Source organism: Meles meles, chromosome 18 (assembly GCF_922984935.1).
Source record: "Meles meles chromosome 18, mMelMel3.1 paternal haplotype, whole genome shotgun sequence".
NCBI lineage: Eukaryota > Metazoa > Chordata > Mammalia > Carnivora > Mustelidae > Meles > Meles meles.
In genome coordinates, this window is record NC_060083.1 from 24,719,309 (window position 1) to 24,738,289 (window position 18,981).

The 18,981-nt window shown below is 45.2% G+C and overlaps 1 protein-coding gene across 1 annotated transcript in view; it reads left to right on the forward strand.

Annotated features, from left to right (window-relative positions):
- Nucleotides 1-5,232, forward strand: part of DOC2B (double C2 domain beta) — a 29,893-nt gene extending 24,661 nt beyond the window's left edge. Inside the window, exons 7-9 of the mRNA XM_045984462.1 lie at nucleotides 2,373-2,454; nucleotides 3,221-3,317; nucleotides 3,965-5,232. Coding sequence (XP_045840418.1) covers nucleotides 2,373-2,454; nucleotides 3,221-3,317; nucleotides 3,965-4,101 — 316 coding nt within the window. The 3' untranslated portion in view covers nucleotides 4,102-5,232. The remainder of the gene's footprint in view (nucleotides 1-2,372; nucleotides 2,455-3,220; nucleotides 3,318-3,964) is intronic.
- Nucleotides 5,233-18,981: the final 13,749 nt, after the last annotated feature.

An 18,981-nucleotide genomic window follows, 5' to 3' on the forward strand; every position in this document is an offset into this window, starting at 1 on the left:
GTCTTCATTTCTCTCTCCCACCCCAGCTTCCTTCAATACCTATTCTGTAGTGTGTTTATATTGAACTAGTGTTATTTATGTGACAAGAATCAGTAACGACATGCCACTTTCTGCCTTTCGAACCAGCAAGGATTTTTTTTAAATACCTAGAAGTCTATACCTCTAATTCCCTTAACCTATGTCACTATCCCCTCCCATTCCTCTCCCTCCCCACGAGTTTGTTCTCCGTTTATGAGGATGATTCTGCTTTTTTGTGCGTTTGCTTTGTTTTTCAGATTTCATATAGAAGTGAAATCATAGTATCTGTTTGACTTATTTCACGTAGCATAACACCCTCCAGGTCCAGCCATTTCGCCACAAATAGCAGGATCTCATTCGGCCTTACGGTCATTGCTGCAGTGGCTGTGCACGTGTGTATCAGGTGCTTATACTCACACACCTACATGCGCTCAGTGTGTACAGACACATACATGTGCGCACACGTACACACACGCGCCACATCTTCTTTATCCATCAGTGGACACTTGGGTTGCTTCCATCATTCGGCTGTTACATATGATGCGTCAGTAAACACAGGGGTAGATACAGCTTTCTGAATTATAGTTTTCCTTTTCTTTGGGTAAATACCCAGTAATGGAATTTGGTGCTTCTAGTTTTAATCTCTTGAGGAGCCTCCATACTGTTTTCCACAGTGGTTTTCCACCAATTTACATTTCCCACCAACAGTGAATGAGGCTTTCCTCTTCTTCACACCTTTTTTTTTTTTTTAAGATTTTATTTATTCATTTGACAGAGTGAATGAGCACAAGCAGGGAAAGCAGCAGGCAGAGGGATAGGGAGAAGCAGGCTCTTGCCTAGCAGGGAGCCCAATGCGGGGCCTGATCCGAGGACCCTGGGATCATAACCTGAGCTGAAAGCAGATGCTTAACCATCTGAGCCACCCAGGCGCCCCTCCTCTTCTCCACATCTTTGCCAACACTGACGTCTTGTCTTTTTTTTTTTTTTTTAAGATTTATTTATTTGACAGATAGGGATTACAAGTAGGCAGAGAGGCAGGCAGAGAGAGAGAGAGGAGGAAGCAGGCTCCCAGCCAAGCAGAGAGCCCGATGCGGGGCTCGATCCCAGGACCCTGGGATCATGACCTGAGCTGAAGGCAGAGGCTTTAACCCGCTGAGCCACCCAGGCGCCCCACGTCTTGTCTTTTTCATACTGGCCATTCTAACTGGTGTGAGGTGGTACCTCATCATGGTTTTGATTTGCATTTCCCTGATGATTATTGGTTTCATGTATCTGTTGCCATCTGTATGTCTTCTTTAGAAAATTGTCTTTTCAGGTTCCCTGCCCATTTTTAAATCAAATTATTTGGGGGTTAAATATCAAATTATTGATATTTATAAACATTGATATTGATATATATAAACATCAAATTATTTGATGTTGAGTTCTTTATATATTTTGGGTATTAGCCCCTTGTCTGATAAACCATTTGCAAATGGTTTTTGCAAACATCTTCTCTTATCCGGTAAGTTGTCTTTTCAATTTATTGGTTTCCTTTGCTATGCAAAAGCCTTTCATTTTAGTGTATCCCCACTAGTTTATTTTTTGCTTTTGTTTCCCTTGCCTGCGGAGACCATCCATAAATATGTTACTAAGGCTGAGGTTCAAGAGATTACTGCAAACCAGCAAGGATTTTTAGGGCACGATACTCAGCTTTGTTGAGAGCACTGAGCCTCATCTATATGGCCTTTTCAGAGGACAGTTTTGCATAATGAAGGAAGTTTGATACATGTGTGCCTTTGAGTGGGTAATTTCACTTCTAGGGACTCAGCCATTCAACAGGTGTTTGCTGACCTACCCAGTGTACTGAGCCCCCAGCAGGGTGGCAGGTGTAATCCCCACCCCCAAAGCACTCTCAAGTGTCTCTTCAGGGACAGGGTAAGAAGTTCTGCAAAGAACTCCTGTCCCGGCTTCTGAGTACCAGCCCTGTGCTGAGCAGCTGTGTGACCTCAGGCAAGCCCCTCTACCTCTCTGAGTCTCTCTAACAAGGGACCAACTCTGCTAAAAACGTTTTTCTGGTGGGAAACGAGAGCTTTATGAAATAAGACTTCCAGAAACAAGGAACAACCTCCAGGGGAGAAGGGGACTCCGTGGTTAACGTCAGAAGTGGGCGTGGACGCAAGTCTGGGTGAAGAGGAACCGCCCGCTTCTCCCGCGGCAGCTGACCACTAACCTTTGCCACAGAGTGCTGCGGGGGTAGCTTGTGACGAGTAGGAACAGGAGGCCCAGGGAACAAAAAGCTCTTCCAAGCCCTGCTGGCTCCAGCTGTACCCATAGCTTCTCCCCACACTCTCACTGGTTGGTTATAATTCCAGATACCTGAAGCCAGATGTGGACAAGAAATCTAAACATAAGACAGCAGTAAAGAAGAAGACCCTGAACCCTGAATTCAATGAGGTACAAGGGGCTGGTGAAGCTGCTGGGAACCCAGAGGTGGGAGGGGTCACCAGGAGAGAACCTGCCACGGGGGGCAGGAGAGAGACAGGCCAAGGTGGTAGAGATGGAGGGGCAGGGAAGCCTGCAAAGCTCTTCCGAGGACCAAATTAATGAGACGTGGCAAGGTAGGATGTGGAGAGGGGATGAGGGCACCCAACAGCAAGAAGGGAGGTTCAAACGAGATGGAGAAAGCTCTAGGTGGAATGGGAGAATGAGAGATGCCCCAGAGCCTGAGGTCTGGTCCAGATGGATCCGCAGGTCCTCAGCGTGGGGAGCAGATACATCTGGAGAGGAGCAGAGAGGACTAGGGCAGAGCTGAGTGACTGAGTGAAGGGGATACCAGATGTCAGATCATCCCAGGAGCCTGTGGAAGAGAGAGTTGCACAAAGAAGGGAGTGGTGAGCAGAGTCAGACCCAAGAGAGGTCAAGCACACCAAGGCCAGCACGTGTGTATTGATCTGCCAATAACCAGGCTCTTGGGGGATGATCTGGAGAGAACAGCTTCAGTGACAGAGAAGCAGGTAGGAGGGTAGGGGACTCTGAGGATCCCAACCAGACTCTCAGGCAGAAGCGGGTGGAGTGGGTGAGAATCTACCCTTGTCTGACCACCCTCCCCTCCATTCCTCTCTCCTTCCACTCCTGTATCCCCTTGCCACGCCTCGGAGCCTTCCTGTCCAAGTTCCAGGCCCTGTGGTGCTGACCCTGACTCTCTTCTTCTGGCCACCAGGAATTCTGTTACGAGATTAAGCATGGGGACCTGGCCAAGAAGACCCTGGAAGTCACTGTTTGGGATTATGACATTGGAAAATCCAACGATTTCATTGGTAAGAGCACACAGTGAGAATGCTGTTTGGCTTCATGGCCTGTTCTGGGTTCATAGAGGGCAGTGGCCCTGAATCCAGGCCATAGCCCCTCCTTTCCTGGCCTCTACGGCCCCAGCTTTCCCCAGACTATCTGCCCTCAGACACAGGGGGCCTCAGACCTTATCCAGCCTGACTCCATGTGACAGAGGAATAGAGAGGCCTGGGAGGGTCACACAGAAGCCTGTGGCGGGGCGGGGAGAGGTGATGATAGTGCTTTGGCCAGTTCTCTGCCCCTGTGGCCCTGAACTCCTGGTCAGTTTCATGGCTGTGCCCAGCCCTTGGGCCCTAACACAGGACGTTGTCCTTCACCCCCTCTTCCCCCACCCATGCATCGCTCTGGTCCTGGAGAGGGGAAGGACAGGATCCCAGGGCCCTGACTGGGCAGGGGAAGAGGGGGCAGGCTAAGAGTGTGGCGTGTGGTCAGAGCACTGCCCACCCTCAGAGTCTGGTGGGCAGGGTGGAGAGTAGAGCCTTGGCGTACAGAATCTGGAGAGGGTGGTGTTGGGGTAGGGGCGCTGGGTGCAGAGGGACAGTCTTACGGGAGCACTTGCCCGCAGGCCCCTGGGAGTCACTGGTCCCCCGCTACCCACTTGGCTCTGTTTTTGCAGGCGGCGTGGTTCTGGGCATCAACGCTAAGGGTGAGCGCCTGAAGCACTGGTTTGACTGCCTGAAAAACAAGGACAAGCGGATAGAGCGCTGGCACACGCTCACCAACGAGCTCCCAGGGGCTGTGCTCAGCGACTGACCAGCCCCCACCTGCTGCCACACCCCCCTGCCTGTCTCCTGGCCCAGCACCGGCCTGGCCCTGGGCCTCCTCAGCTGCCACCAAGGGCCTCGGCCCTCATCTCGGGGGAGACCCGGGGTGCCTGCTTGGACACTGAGCCACTGTGGCCCCTGCTTGGAGGCTGTGGAGGGCTCAGCCACTCCTAGGGACAGCAAGGCCAGAGAGCTGGGCCTGCTTTTGGCACCCACCCCAGGGAAGGGAATGGGGTCGTCCAGGGGGTGAGGGCCTTACTGGAGGTCCGCAGTAAGTCACGGGGACCCCAGGCTGAGAGAACAGGAGTGTAGGGGCGCTTTGGCAGGGCCAGTGAGAACTCCCGAGAGGGACATTAGGGAGAGGGGCATGGGGGGAAGGAGATTTGGGAAAGCGTTCCCAAAGGGAGGTTCTTACTACATCTGTTCATCTCTGGCATTACTGGGGAGGTGGGAAAAAGCTGACCCAAGAGCAGGGAGTATGGTAAAGTTCCAGCTTTACTGAACATGGGCAATTGGCAAGCACTTCACTCAATGATGCAACAACCCATTGGAGATGAATGAGACCCAGGGCCTGCCTCTGAGTTCCTTATCTAATCAAGGAGCTAAGAACAAACCACTGCAATGGGGAACGAGGAATACCAAGGCCAGGCTGACATACCTGTGAGTGCCATAGACTCCGACTCTGCTGAGAGGCAGGGAGGGCTTCCCCGAGGAGGTGATGCTTCAGCAAGGTCTTGAAGGGTGAGTGGAGTTTCTGGGCAGCCGAAGTGTAAGGGCAATGTGTGCTGTGGGAATGATCTGTAAAAGGAGAGGATGGTGAATGGGCTAGGGTCATTGTGCAAGACCTGGGGACTCATGCTGGAGACAGTGTGTTAGGACAGGAGTGGGGCTTAGAGGTGACATCCCTGCCTGCCAGGCCAGCCCCAGCTCATAGCTTTGGGGGAACTGAGGGAAGCACTGTGTTGAAACTGATCTTGGGGCAGGGTTCAGTCCTCAGACCCAGTTCTCCCACCTTTAGTCTTTCTCTTCCCAAGGAACCTGGAGGATCCTGCCTCTCAGCTTAAGCATGAGGTCAGCTGTAATCAAAAAAAGGGTCCCCACCCCCCCTTTTTTCATGAAAAGAAGCAAAAAGTCCTCATCTTGACCCTCTTCTCCCCTTTACCCACCCCCCCACATCTGAGTTCAGGCCTGGGGAATGAGAAATCCAGGTGAATGCCCACATATCCTGGCCTTACTGTGGCCCCTGATGTCCCTTTCAGGAGTGCTGGGTGGCAGTCCAGGGCCTCCTTTCTGAGACGCCTGTGAGGCTGGCTCCTACCTCCAAGAGCTGAGAGAAACACCCTCCTTGGTGGGCCTGGCACCCTGAGTCAGATTGAGGGCATCGGAATTTGGGGGCCGAGGTGTGAAGCCCCAAGTTTTTCCTGACTGCCAAGGGGCCTTCAAGACTGCTGTACGAACAAATGCAGAACCAGGGAATTTCTTTGTTTGCCCCAGCACTGCACTAACAGAAAACAGAGCCCCAGAGAGGGAAAGTGACCTTCCTGAGTGAGGCCTCCCCACCCTGCCACAGCTGGGGTAGGCCAGGCTTCCAGGTCCCTGCCTCACCCCCAGCCCAGAGCTCTGGACACCACGCTTCAAGCGAAGGAGGGTGCTGGGCTCCTGCACCAGAGGTCTGTCCTGTTAGCTGCCTGCCTGGGGCTCAGCCCTGCCTGCTGCAGACACAAAGCACATCACCATCTGAGGCCTAGGGTGATGATTCAAATCCCACCCAGTGCCCATCAGCCCTTTCCCAATCTGCTGAGACAACAGCACTCTGGCCCCCACACCGCACCTGGCAATTTGGCTGGCCACAGAGCCTTGGTTTTCCTGTCCTTGAGGTGGCTTTGTGTATGTTAAGGGTTTTACATGCACTGTCTTCATGAATTTTTCACAATTCTAGGAGGTGGGTTTGTCATCCTCATTTGACAGATGAAGAAACAGATTCAGAGAGGCTGAGTAGTTTGTCAATGTCACACAGTGGGGAAAGGGCAAACCAGGCCTCAGCCCAGGTCCTGTGAATGCCACACCCTCTGGTTGTCTGGGAGATCATACTCCCCAGTCCTCTCCCTCCTGGGCTGTGGAGGGCTCAGCAGATAGAAGACTTGGGAAGCTCTGGTGCCTGATGAAGGGGATGCCTGATGAGAGCTGCCTCTTCCCCTAGATGGCTTTGAAATCATTGATCCACTTGGAGCTTTCCCAGAGGTTCCCACCATCCAGGCCTGGAACTCAGCTATCCCTCCCTAACCTCTGTGTCTGTGGGCCAGGCCTTCCTCCTCCTGGGGGTTGAGGCAAGGGCTCCTCTTTTCTCCACAAGGCCGGAATGGGGGAACCTCTGGGGGACTAAGGAAAGAGACAGCCTATTTTTGAGGGACCTCCTGGCTGTGAGCCCTGGGTACCTACTAGCTTTTCCTCTTGGAGGGCCTCATTAGGAAAGGAGTTGCAGCGCTGCTTTGGGAAGATACTGAAATGTTGAATGACAAGGCTAGAAGGGACCATGAGTCTACGGGGGAAACTGGGGCCCCGTGTAAGAAGTGTAAGAGTGTAAGAAGCCCATTTAGGGCTCCCTACTGCCCAGGCTGTGCCAGGGTGGACTTGGTCCTGCAAGATGGTGCCAGCAGACCACAGGGACAGGATGGAAGACGGTCTCCCGGACAACCAGCCTAAGTGGAGGGCGGGGCATTTAGAGAGGAGCACCACCCCCACCCCTACCCCCCAGCCCCCAGGGAGTGAGGGACTCTTCACCAGGACTCTGGCACTGCTCCTGACCCCTTGCAGATTGTATTTCTGTTAAAGCTCTTTTGGAAGCTCCAGTCATCAGCTCCGCCTTTGACCTCAAACTGGCATCTTTTCTTTGGTCTGTCAGCCCCACACAAAGACGGGATCGTTGATGCCCCTCCCCACCCCCCAAGGAAAAAGTAATTCCAAAGTCTGGTGTCCCTCACCAGGAAGTCGCGGCATCCTCCTCCAACCCCGCCTCCCACCGCCACACTAGCCAATCCCAGACGGGCCCATCTTCCACCCTGAAGCGGTAACCTCCTGACCCCTAGCGGCAAGAGCGAGGAACTGCCCCTCCCGGCCCGTGCATGTCCCACGGTTTTCTTCCCAAACCGAGACAACCTCCCGATGCATGGACTCTGGCTGTCGTCGACGCAGACTCGTGCACTGCTTAACACCGTTTTGCTACCATGTGGCGGCTGCAGAAAACGTCCTTAAACTGCAGCCCCCCACACAATTTTTGTACTTTCGTCTGACCTCGAGGGTGTCCTTTTTAAGTCTTATTTGTTAATATTTATAATGACCTATAATTCAAAAGTAAATGAAAACGTTCATTGCAATCTCATTGGCTTGAGAGACTCCTTTAAAAAGATTTCGAAGAGGGGCGCCTGGGTGGCTCAGTGGGTTAAAGCCTCTGCCTTCAATAAATCTAGCACGTTAAAAGATGGCAATAGAGGTACCTGGCCGGCCCCATCAGTGGAGCATGTGACTCGATCTCTGGCTCATGAGTTTGAGTCCCACATGGCAGGTAGAAATTACTTTAAAAAAAAAAAAAAAGGTTGGGGACGGGGTTTGGGTTAAACAGGTAGGTGAGGCGGTTCTCCAAAGGTGACTTTTGAGCTAAGACGTAGAGGGTTGGGGGAGGGAGCTGTGGAGATACCTGGAGTGGAATGTTTTAGGCAAGGGGAAATGGCCAGTATCCCTAGTGATGTGGGCAGGTGTGGCATGACTGAGACTAGCAAGGAGGCAGTTGGAGCCAGAGCAGGGCAGGGCAAGGGAAGAGCCCTAAATGAGGGCACAGAACAGGGGACCAGATGACTTTATAAAGATTGGTTTTCACTCTGTGTGAGATGAGAGCTTATTTCAGTTCTGGCAGAGGACAAACCGATAGTCTCTCGGCTATTTCACCACCGTGAAGGCAGCAAACCTCACACAAGCCCAGAGAAGAGAAGAGAAGGCTCAGGGATGCCCGGGTGGCTCAATCAGTTAAGCATCTGCCTTCAACTCAGGTCATGATTCTGGAGTCCTGGGATCAAGCCCACATTTGGCTCCCTGCTCAACGGGGAGTCTGCTCCTCCCTCTGCTCCTCTCCTGCTCATATTCTCTCCTCTCCCTTTCTCTCTCTGTCATTCCCTCTCTCAAATAAATAAAATCTTTAAGAATCATTTGAGGAAGGGCAATTAGTTCTTATGCTATTTCTGCAGGAAGGGACTTAAGGAATCTAAGAAAATAATAGGAACCAGAAAGAAGGTGCCAGAACTGAAATATCAGCAGCCATAACACCCATATAGAACTCTCAGACATGCAGACTACTTTGTTACACCCATTTAATCCTCATGATTATGATACTGTTTCAATCCCCATTTTATAGAAAAACTGAGGAACAGAGGACCATGCTCAAGGAATAATTAAAAGGTAGAGCTGGGGTTTGGGCCCAAGCCTTGTGGCCCCAGAATTCATACTTTTAATCTCTGCCCTGTGCTGCTGTAAGAAGAAAATGGTGTTGCCAGATCTAGTGGAAGACGCCCAGGTCCCACTAGGTTTCTTGTAGGTTCCGCCTTGTTCACTCCCCAAGCTCCCAGAACTAGCAGGGTCCTGCTTGGCCAGGAAAGATTTTACAGGGCTTTCTCTTAGGGTCCTTGCTGTCATCTTGACCAAATGTGATGCTCACCTCTGCCCAATGGGTCCCTATCTCTCATAGGCCCCAATTCCCTTCTGTGTGTGACCTGGACACAGGTAGGCAAGATCTCTTTTCTGGAGAATATGCTGAACTGGGAGCACAGCACTTGTGTGGCCTTCCAGGAGCTAGCTGTGAGCCAAGGAAATTACTGCTTTGTGAGAATTAGAAAACTGGGAAATCAAGGTCTCTCAGAGCCTCCTGGGTTTTCTTCACTTGCTCTGCACCTGGATTTATGGATACATAAATGATCCAAAATGGTGGCCTCAGCCCCAAGTCAGGATAGCTTTTCAGCCACTGCTACCTAGGAAAGTTTTCTAACTCCTATTTAGCTTCTCAGGAGAGAAATGGCTCAGTTCAGATTACAACTCACCTCCTTGGGGTCAAAGGGCCAGGGAGTGAGGTGATAAAACCATGGCTATAGGCAAGGCACACAGTGTCAAGCAAGTCTTTCAAAAGAAGTCCCTAAGTCAGTGGGAAAAGACGAAGAGGTGCTAGCCAAGGGAAGAAAGGGGGACAAAAGTGAAAAAGCATCACCATAGTATTCTAGGGCAGTAACCATTCAAAAAGCAAAGACTGGTAAACAACCAAAACACTAAAGAAACAAGGAATTGACCTAACTTCCATTATGGCCCATCTGAAGGCTAGAAAGTCATGTAGTCATTTCCACTTTAAATTATAAACATGGTGAGATGTCTTGGAAATGTATAATAGAAAGTGAAGGGAACAAAGCAAAATTAAAATGGAGCATAGACAATAGCGAAAATATGGAAAAAGCCTCAATTGTCCATCAACACATGAATGGATGAAGTTGTGGTGCGCGCACACACACACACACACACACACACACACACACACACACACAGGAATATTATGCAGCCATCAAAAATGAAATCTTGCCATTTGCAACACAATGGATGGAACTAGAGGGTATTATGCTAAGTGAAATAAGTCAGAGAAAGACAATTATAATCTGATCTCACTGATACGTGGAATTTGAGAAACAAGGCAGAGGATCATAGGGGGAGAGAGGAAAAAATGAAACAAGAAGAAACCAGAGAGGGAGACAAACCATAAGGGACTCTTAATCTCAGGAAACAAACTGAGGGTTGCTGGAGTGGAGGAGGGTGGAAGGGATGGGGTGGCTGGGGGATGGACACCGGGGAGGCTATGTGTTGTGGTGAGTGCTGTGAATTGTGTAAGACTGATGAATCACAGACCTGTAGCCTTGAAACAATACATTATATGTTAATAAAAAATGATTCAAGATGCAAAATAAATATAAGTAAATAAAATTGAGTGTAGAGGACAGTCCTCAATTATTTCATTGGGAAAAAATTACTTCATTGTGGTAAGATATAAATAAAATTTTTCATTTTAGGTTGTGAGGGCAGTCTGGTTGTGACATCTGTCACCCTACTGATCGCCAAAGTTGACTCAGCTGATCTGGCTGGCGAGGCAGGTGTCTCCTTCCTCCTCCACCACTCCTGTGTGTCCCTCCAAAGCTGTGAGCCCAAAGAGGACAACTTTCCCTGATGGAGGAGGCCCGTTCTTCAGTCAAGGGTGTACGAGTAGCTGTGCTCACCTGCTGGAACCTTCAAACCAGCTTTCAAGATCCATTCATAGGAAAACATAGGGTAGTCAGTTTTCCAAGACTCCAGATACATCCAAATGAGGCGCTGCATGTGGCCGTCTGCCTTTCTTTAGGAAAAAAAATATCATTTTAACCACTTTTAAGTTGACAATTCACTTGTATTAAGTACATTCATAATCTGGTACAACCATCACAACTAGTTCCAGAAGTTTTTCATCATCCCAAACAGATACACTGTACTCATTAAACAAAAGAACTCCCTATTCCCCACCACCCCCACCCAGCCCTTGGTATCCTCTATTTTACTGTCTTTATGAACTGCCTATTCTACGTACCTTATGTAATTGGAATCACATACTTGTTTTGTTATGACTGGCTTATCTCATCCAGCATAATATTTTTAAGTCTCCTCCATGTTGTAGTACGTATCAGAACTTTGTTCCTTTTATGACTGAAAAATATGAATATACCCCATTGTGTTTATCCGTATTCACCTGTATGGTTTTTTTTCTTTAAGTAAGCTCTGTGCCCAAGTGGTCCTTGAACTCATGACCCTGAGAACAAGAGTCATATGCTCTACTGCCTGAGTGAGCCAGTCACCGGATCATTCATCTGTTGCTGAATACTTGGGTTGTTTCCATCTTTTGGCTCTTATGAATGCTGCTGCTAGGAATATTGTACAGGTATCTAAGTCCCTGCTTTTTGTTCTTTGGGTCTATGCCTAGGTGTAGAATCATTGGGACATATGGTGAATCGACATTTAATTTTTTGAGGATCCACCAAACTGTTTCCCACAGTGGCTACATAATACATTCCTACCAGAAATGTACAAAGGCTCCATTTTCTCCACATCCTCACCAAAACTTGCTATTTTGTTTGTCTTTATAATAGCTGTCCTAATGTATGTAGATGTAGAGCCGTATCTTACTGTGGCTTTTTCATTTACCTCATGACTGGTGAGGTTGAGCATATTTTCATGTGCTTATTGGCCATTTTTATACCTTCTTTGCAGAAATGTCCACTTAAGTCTTTGCCCATTTTTGAATTAACCTCTTTTCATTGTTGAATTGTGGGCGCTCTTTGTTCCAGATATTAATACCATATCAGATATATGACTTATACATATTTTCTATCCCATGGGTTGTCTTTTCACTTTTGAGAGTGTCCTTTGATCCACAATATGTTCTTCATTTTAAGACTAATTTGGGGGCGCCTGGGTGGCTCAGTCGTTAAGCTGTCCTTTGGCTCAGTCATGATCCCAGGGCCCAGGGACTGAGCCCAACATCAGGCTCCCGGCTTAGTGGGGAGCCTGCTTCTTCCTCTCTCCATGCCAGTCTCCCTGCAGGTTCTGTCAAATAAATAAAATCTTTTTTAAAAAATTCTATTTTCTTTTGTTGCCTGAGGTTTTTGCTAAGGTATCATCACCAAATCCAACATCATGAAGTTTGCCCATGTTCTAAGAGGTTTTTTGTTTGTTTGTTTCTTTTTTTAATATTTATTTGAGAAAGCACACGAGGGCACAAGCGGGGTGGGCAGAGGAAGAGGGAGAAGCAGGCTCCCGCTGGTCATGGAGCCCAACACAGGACTCCATCCCAGGACCCTGGGATCATGACCTGAGCTTATAGCAGATGCTTAACTAACTAAGCTACCCACGTGACCTTCTTCTAAGAGTCTATGGTTTTAGCTCTTAAGTTTGTTTTCCCCTCAGTTTTTCTGTATGGTAAATGTCTAACTTCATTCTTTGCATGTGGATATCCAGTTTTCCTACCTTTTCTTCAAGTTCATTGATCCTTCCTTCCTTCTGCTCACATCTGTTGAACTCCTCTCCAGTGTTTCAGTTATTCGTACTTGTTATCGTTGCCATATGTAGCTACTAATCCCATGATACCATGTTATAAATTTACTTTAAACACTGATATGGTCTTTTAAAGATACCAAAAGGGGGGCATCTGAGTGGCACTGTCAGTTAAGCATCCAACTCTTTTTTTTTTTTTTTAAGATTTTATTTATTTGTTAGAGAGAGAGAGTATGTGTGTGCAAGCGGCGGAAAGCAGGCAGAGGGAGAAACAGGCTCCCCGCTGCGCAAGGAGCTGGACGTGGGACCTGATCCCAGGACCATGGGGTCATGACCTGAACCAAAGGCAGACTCAACCATCTGAGCCACCCAGGCACCCCAGCATTCAACTCTTGATTTCAGCTCAGGTCTAGTTCTCAGGGTACTGAGTTCAAGCCACGTGTTGGGCTCTGCATTGGGCTCCATGCTGCACATAAAGCCTACTTAAATAAAAAATAAACATATCAAAAGAGAATATTTACTTCCACATTACTATCTTACATACTCTTCACTCCTTCCTAAACATCTACATTTCTTTTTTTTTTTTTTAAGATTTTATTTATTTATTTGACAGAGAGAGATCACAAGTAGGCAGAGAGGCAAGCAGAGAGAGTGAGAGGGAAGCAGGCTCCCTGCCGAGCAGAGAGCCCGATGCGGGACTCGATCCCAGGACCCTGAGATCATGACCCGGGCCGAAGGCAGTGGCCTAAACCACTGAGCCACCCAGGCGCCCCAACATCTACATTTCTATCTGGTATCATTTTGTCTCAGCCTGAAAAACTTCCTTCAGCATTCTCTATTGTGAATTCTTCCTTCTTTTATCTGAAAATATATTTCACCTTCATTCCTAAGGATGTTTCCACTATAGAATTCTGAACTGGCTGTTTTTGTTTGAACACTTTAATTTTGCTGTTCCATTGTCCTCTGGCTTCAGTTGTTTCTTATGAGAAGTCAGTGATTTGAATCATTATTCTCTTCTATTTAACTTGTCTATTTGTCAATATGTATTCTATTTACAATAGTTTTTAAATTTTTAGCAGTTTCATGTGCCTAATTGTTCATTCTCTTTCATTTTCATTGGACTTCAACTGTAAATCTGTCTTCTAAAAATGTGAGTAAATTTTAGTCATACTTCACATATTTTTTCCATCCCCTTTTGCTCTTTTCCTTCTGGAACTACATTTACATGTATGCTAGACCTTTTCATATTATCTCACCAGTGCCCTAATGCTGCGTTTTTGTTTTTGCTTTTGTAGATTTTATTTATTCAAGAGAGCACACACAAGTTGGGGAGAGGGGCAGATGGAGAAGTAGACTCCTAGCTGAGCAAGGAGCCCACAGGACCCTGGGATCATGACCTGAGCCACCCAGGCACCCCTCATTTTTTATAAAATTTATTTTTCTCTCTCGGTCAGACTAGATAATTTTATTGAGCTAACTTCAAGTTCAGTGATCTTTCCATCATTTACGGTCATCCAGTGAATTTTTATTTCAGATAATCTATTTTTCTGTTCCAAAATGTCCACATGGTTAAGATTTCATTATTTTTAAAAGACTTTTTATTTATTTGACAGAGAGACAGCGAGAGAGGGAACACAAGCAGGGGGAAAGCAAGCTTCCCACTGAGCAGGGAGCCTGATGTGGGACTCAATAGATCTAAGAACCCTGGGATCATGACCTGAACTGAAGTCAAATGCTTAACCAACTGAGCCACCCCAGTGCCCCTGGTTCTTTATCATGGTTTTAGTATCTCTGCAACAATTTCTTTTCATTGGTCACAAATACATTTTCCTTTCCTTCTTGAATATAATTATAATAAACAGCTTTAAAATCCTTGTCTGCTATAGTGGGAGAATAACAATAAAACCCTGCTTACATATCTAGGTCATCCCAGGAATAATCCCCAGTGGTTGTCTCCACTATGGGTCACGTTTTTGTTTCCTCATATGCTGAGGTTTGGACCATGTCCAAGTTTATTAATCATGAGACTCTAGATTCTGTTACGTTCCTCTAAAGACTTAATTTTTATCAGGCAATTACTTGGCTGAAATCAAAACTACAAATTCTGTATCACCAGCAGTGGGGGTGGCAGCTGAAACGTCAGTTCAGTCAACAAACAGATTTTTAGATAAAGAAATTATTTGGGCTTATTTTTTAATGTTGACTTTGTTTCAAAAAGCACAACACTGGGCATAATCTGCAGAACTATTCTGTAATTTGCTCAGAGGATTCATTTCCAAATGTCAACACTGTTGAGAAGTCTCCAGCCATTAAAATAACAAAGAACAAATGTTCCCAGCTGTCAAAATTAGGTCTTAGTGAGTTTTCAATCTCTCCTTGAGAGATTTGGCAGCACAAATGCTATTGTCCTCTCCTGCCTTCTTTTGGATTAATGGATACTTTTTACGATTACCTTTTAGTATATCTACATATTTTTAGCTATACCTTTTTTATGTAGGGCTTGCCAGATACCATATATCCTTAATATCTCAAGGTCTTTGTAGTTAATATTGTATCACTTCAAGTAAAATGTGAGAAACTTGCATTCAAAATGGATCCACTTACCACCCTCTGGCTGCCTATTTATGCTATCGTAACCATATGTATGATGTAACTACATGTTATAAACCCCACATTATAGTTAAAATGTTTTTCTTACTTCATTTCTTTAAAAATCTCCTAAGTCTTTAATATTACCTTCGTATTTACCATTTAAAGTGTTCTTCCATTCCTTCATGCAGAGCCACTGTAAATGCCTGCTGTTCTATATTGTCCACAGTGCCACAGAAGAAAAACTTTTGGTGCTAATATTTCATCACCTCAGAACTTCCAGGTATGGGCTCATGAACATATAATACAAACAATAAACAAAAAACAAAACAAAACGATAAACAAAATTCTAGCAAATCAAATCCAATAATATTTTTAAAGGATGATACATAACAACTGGAGTTTATCCCAGGAATGGTTGGCTTAATATTAAAAAAGCAATCAATTTAATTATTTTTTCAAGATTTTTTAAAAATTTATTTGACAGTGAGGGATCACAAGTAGGCAGAGACCAGGCAGAGAGAGAGAGAGGAGGAAGCAGGCTCCCCACCGAGCAGAGAGCCTGATGCGGGGCTTGATCCCAGAACCCTGGGATCATGACCCGAGCTGAAGGCAGAGGCTTTAACCCACTGAGCCACCCAGGCACCCCAATTTAATTATATTAACAAACTAGAAAACTCATATTGATCACCTCAATAATACAGAAAAGGTTTTTTTTTCCCCCCAGAAAAGGCATTTGACAAATCAACTTCCATTCCTGATAAAAACTCTCAGCAAACTAAATTCCTCAACCTAATCAAGGGCATTTATGGAAAACTTAGACTATCATACTTAATGGTGAAACACAAAATGCTTTCCAGGAACAATATGAGGATGTCTATACAGCTTCCATTCAGCACTGAGTGGCGGTTCTAGTCAGAGTGCAATCAGGCAAAATAAACAAAAAGTCTCCAGACAGGAGCAAAAACTAAGTGAAAACTTTATATTCACAGAAAATATGATTGTCTATGAAGAAAATCTGATGAGATCTACAAAAAGAAAACCTACTAAAATAAGTGAGTTTTAGCAAGATTACAGGGTATAGTATCAATACACAAATATACAATTTTGTTCTATATACTAGCAATGAACGATCAAAAATTGAATATTAAAAAACAGGAACTGGGGCATCTGGTGGCTTAGTGGGTTAAGCCTCTGCCTTCAGCTCAGGTCGTGATCTCAGGGTCCTGAGATGGAGCCCCACATCGGGCTCTCTGCTCAGCAGGGAGCCTGCTTCCTCCTCTCTCTGCCTGCTGCTCTGCCTGTGATTTGTCAAATAAATAAATAAAAATCTTAAAAAAAAATTTTTTTTAAAGCAGGAACTGGGGCACCTGGGTGGCTCAGTCAGTGAAGCACCTACCTTTGGCTTAGGTCATGATCCCAGGGTCCTGGGATTGAGCCCCACATCAGGCTCCCGGCTCAGCGGCAAGCCTACTCCCTCTCCCTCTGCTGCTCCCCATTTGATGTGCTATCAAATGAATAAAATCTTTAAAAGAATAAAAATTAAAAGAAACTTACAAAAACATCCAAAATTATGAAATAGAGATAAATCTGACTCAAGTGAAAAGACCTGGACACTTGCTGAAATTAAAGAATGACTTAATTACTAGATATACCTTGTTTGTGGATCAAAAGACTCAATATTAAAAAACACTTCACCGGGGCACCTGGCTCAATTGGTTAAGTGGCTGCCTTCGGCTCAGGTCATGATCCCAGAGTCCTGGGATGGAGCCCCATATTGGGCTTCCTGCTAAGTGGAGAGCCTGCTTCTCTCTCTCCCTCTGCCAGCTGCTCTGCTTGTGCTCTCTGCATCTCACTGTCAAATAAATAAATAAAAATCTTAAAAAAAAAAAAGGACATTTCACAAAGATATACAGATGGCAAATAAGCACATAAAAAGATGCTTAACTCATTAGTCATTAAAAAAATACAAATAGGGCGCCTGGGTGGCTCAGTGGGTTAAAGCCTCTGCCTTCAGCTCAGGTTATGATCCCAGGGTCGTGGGATCGAGCCCCACATCGGGCTTTCTGCTCAGCGGGGAGCCTGCTTCTCCCTCTCTCTCTGCCTGCATCTCTGCCTACTGTGATCTCTGTCTGTCAAATAAATGGGTAAAATCTTTAAAAAAAAAAAATACAAATAAAAAACACAATGAGGTGTGCCGACGTGGCTCAGTTGGTTAACCTCAGCTCAGGTCTTGATCTCAAGATTGTGAGTTCAAGCCTAGAGTTGGGCTCCATGATAGGCGTGGAGCATGCTTAGAAGAAAACAAAACAAAACAAAACCACAACACAACGAGATGCCACTATATACCTTTAAGAATGGGAAAATTAGTAAGAATGGGAAAATTAATAAGAATGGGAAAATTAAAGACTGACCATAACATGTGCTGGAAAGAATGTGGACAAAGAAAAACCGCTTTCAGACACTGCTGGTGGAAATATAAAATGGTACAATCACTTCGAAGAACAGTTTGACAGTTTCTTTTAAAAAGCTAAGTATACACCTATCGTACTATACAACCATTCCACTTCTACTTATCCACAAAAAAAGGGAAATACATGCCCACATAAAGACTTGTACACAAACATTCACAGCAGCTTTATTTGTAACAGACAAAAACTGGAAACAACCAAATTGTCCAACAGTAGGTGAATAAACAAATTGTGGTATATCGTAACAATGGCATACTTCTCAGCAATAAAAGGAATGAACTGATACATGCGACATGATGAATCTCAGAACAATTATGCTGAAAGCCGCCAGACACGCCCTCTAAAAACACAGAATACACACTATAGGATTCCATTTATATCAAACTCTAAAAATGCAAAGTAATATAACAGAAAGCAGATTAATGTTTGATCAGGAATGGAGGAGTGCAAATAACAAAGGACAACAGATACTTGTGAGGGTGAAGGCTACACTATCTTCATTATGATGATGGTTTCACAGGTATATACACATGCTAAAACTTATCAAACTGTATAGTTTCGTACATGCACCTTACATGTCAACTGTACCTCAATAAAGCTGAAAGGTTTTTTAAAGAGTTGTACCTTTCAGAAATTTATAGGCAAGTACATAAGAGTATTTTTCCTATTTTACATGCAAGATTATGTATCTTATGTATCTTCCTTTTCTCAGTTAACATATGCAGACATTTTTCTGTATTAGCAGAATGGTTTATCTCATTGTCGTACATAGTACGAAACGGATGTACCATGACTGATGGGCATGGAGGTTATTTCTAATCTGCTATCATAATGCTGAAGTGGACATATTCTGCATATATTTGTGAGCATATATACACAAGCAAAGGATGCATGTTTAAAACTTTCATTTATGTTGTCAGATAATCCTTTAAAAAACCTGTCTCGGGGCACCTGGCTGGCTCAGTTGACAGAGCATGTGACTCTTGATCTCAGGGTTTTAAGTTCAAGCTCCATGCTGTGTATAGAGAATAGTTAAAAATAAAATTTTAAAAAAAGGAAAAAAGTCACAGAATCTACATCAAACTGTTGAAATCAATAAATTAAGAAGGCCATGGAATACAAGATAATATACAATAGTCAAAATTAAGTAGCTACAATATGAAAATGAAAAATTTTAAATACTATTTAAAACAACATCAAAAAATTTTAAAAACTAGGAGTAAGGCCAACAAAAGGCATCAGACCGCTACAAAGAAAATTACAAAACATTACTGAAAAAAGCATTAATGATCTAAAGAAATGGAGGAATATGCGATGTTCATAGATCAAAAAGATGTAATTGTGTGAAGATACTAATTCTTCCCAAATTTACTTATGGAATTAAATGCTTATCAAAATCCCAACAGGTTGGGTTGTTGCTGTTTTACTACTGAAATGGTTAAGCCAATTCTAAAAAATATATGGAAATGCTAAGCGCCAAGAACCACCAATGCAATCTTGAACAAAACGCTGGAGGACTCATATCACCAGATACCAAACACAGAGTTGCAGTGGCACCAAGACAAACAGACCAATGAAACAGTATGTGGCGCTGGCTCTTCTGAGTATCTCCACAGGAAAGTATTTTTTTAAAACATCTTCCTACTACCGTATACAAAACAAATCCTAGACGGTTCTAGATCTAGATATGCTAGGTCAAACAATGCTTC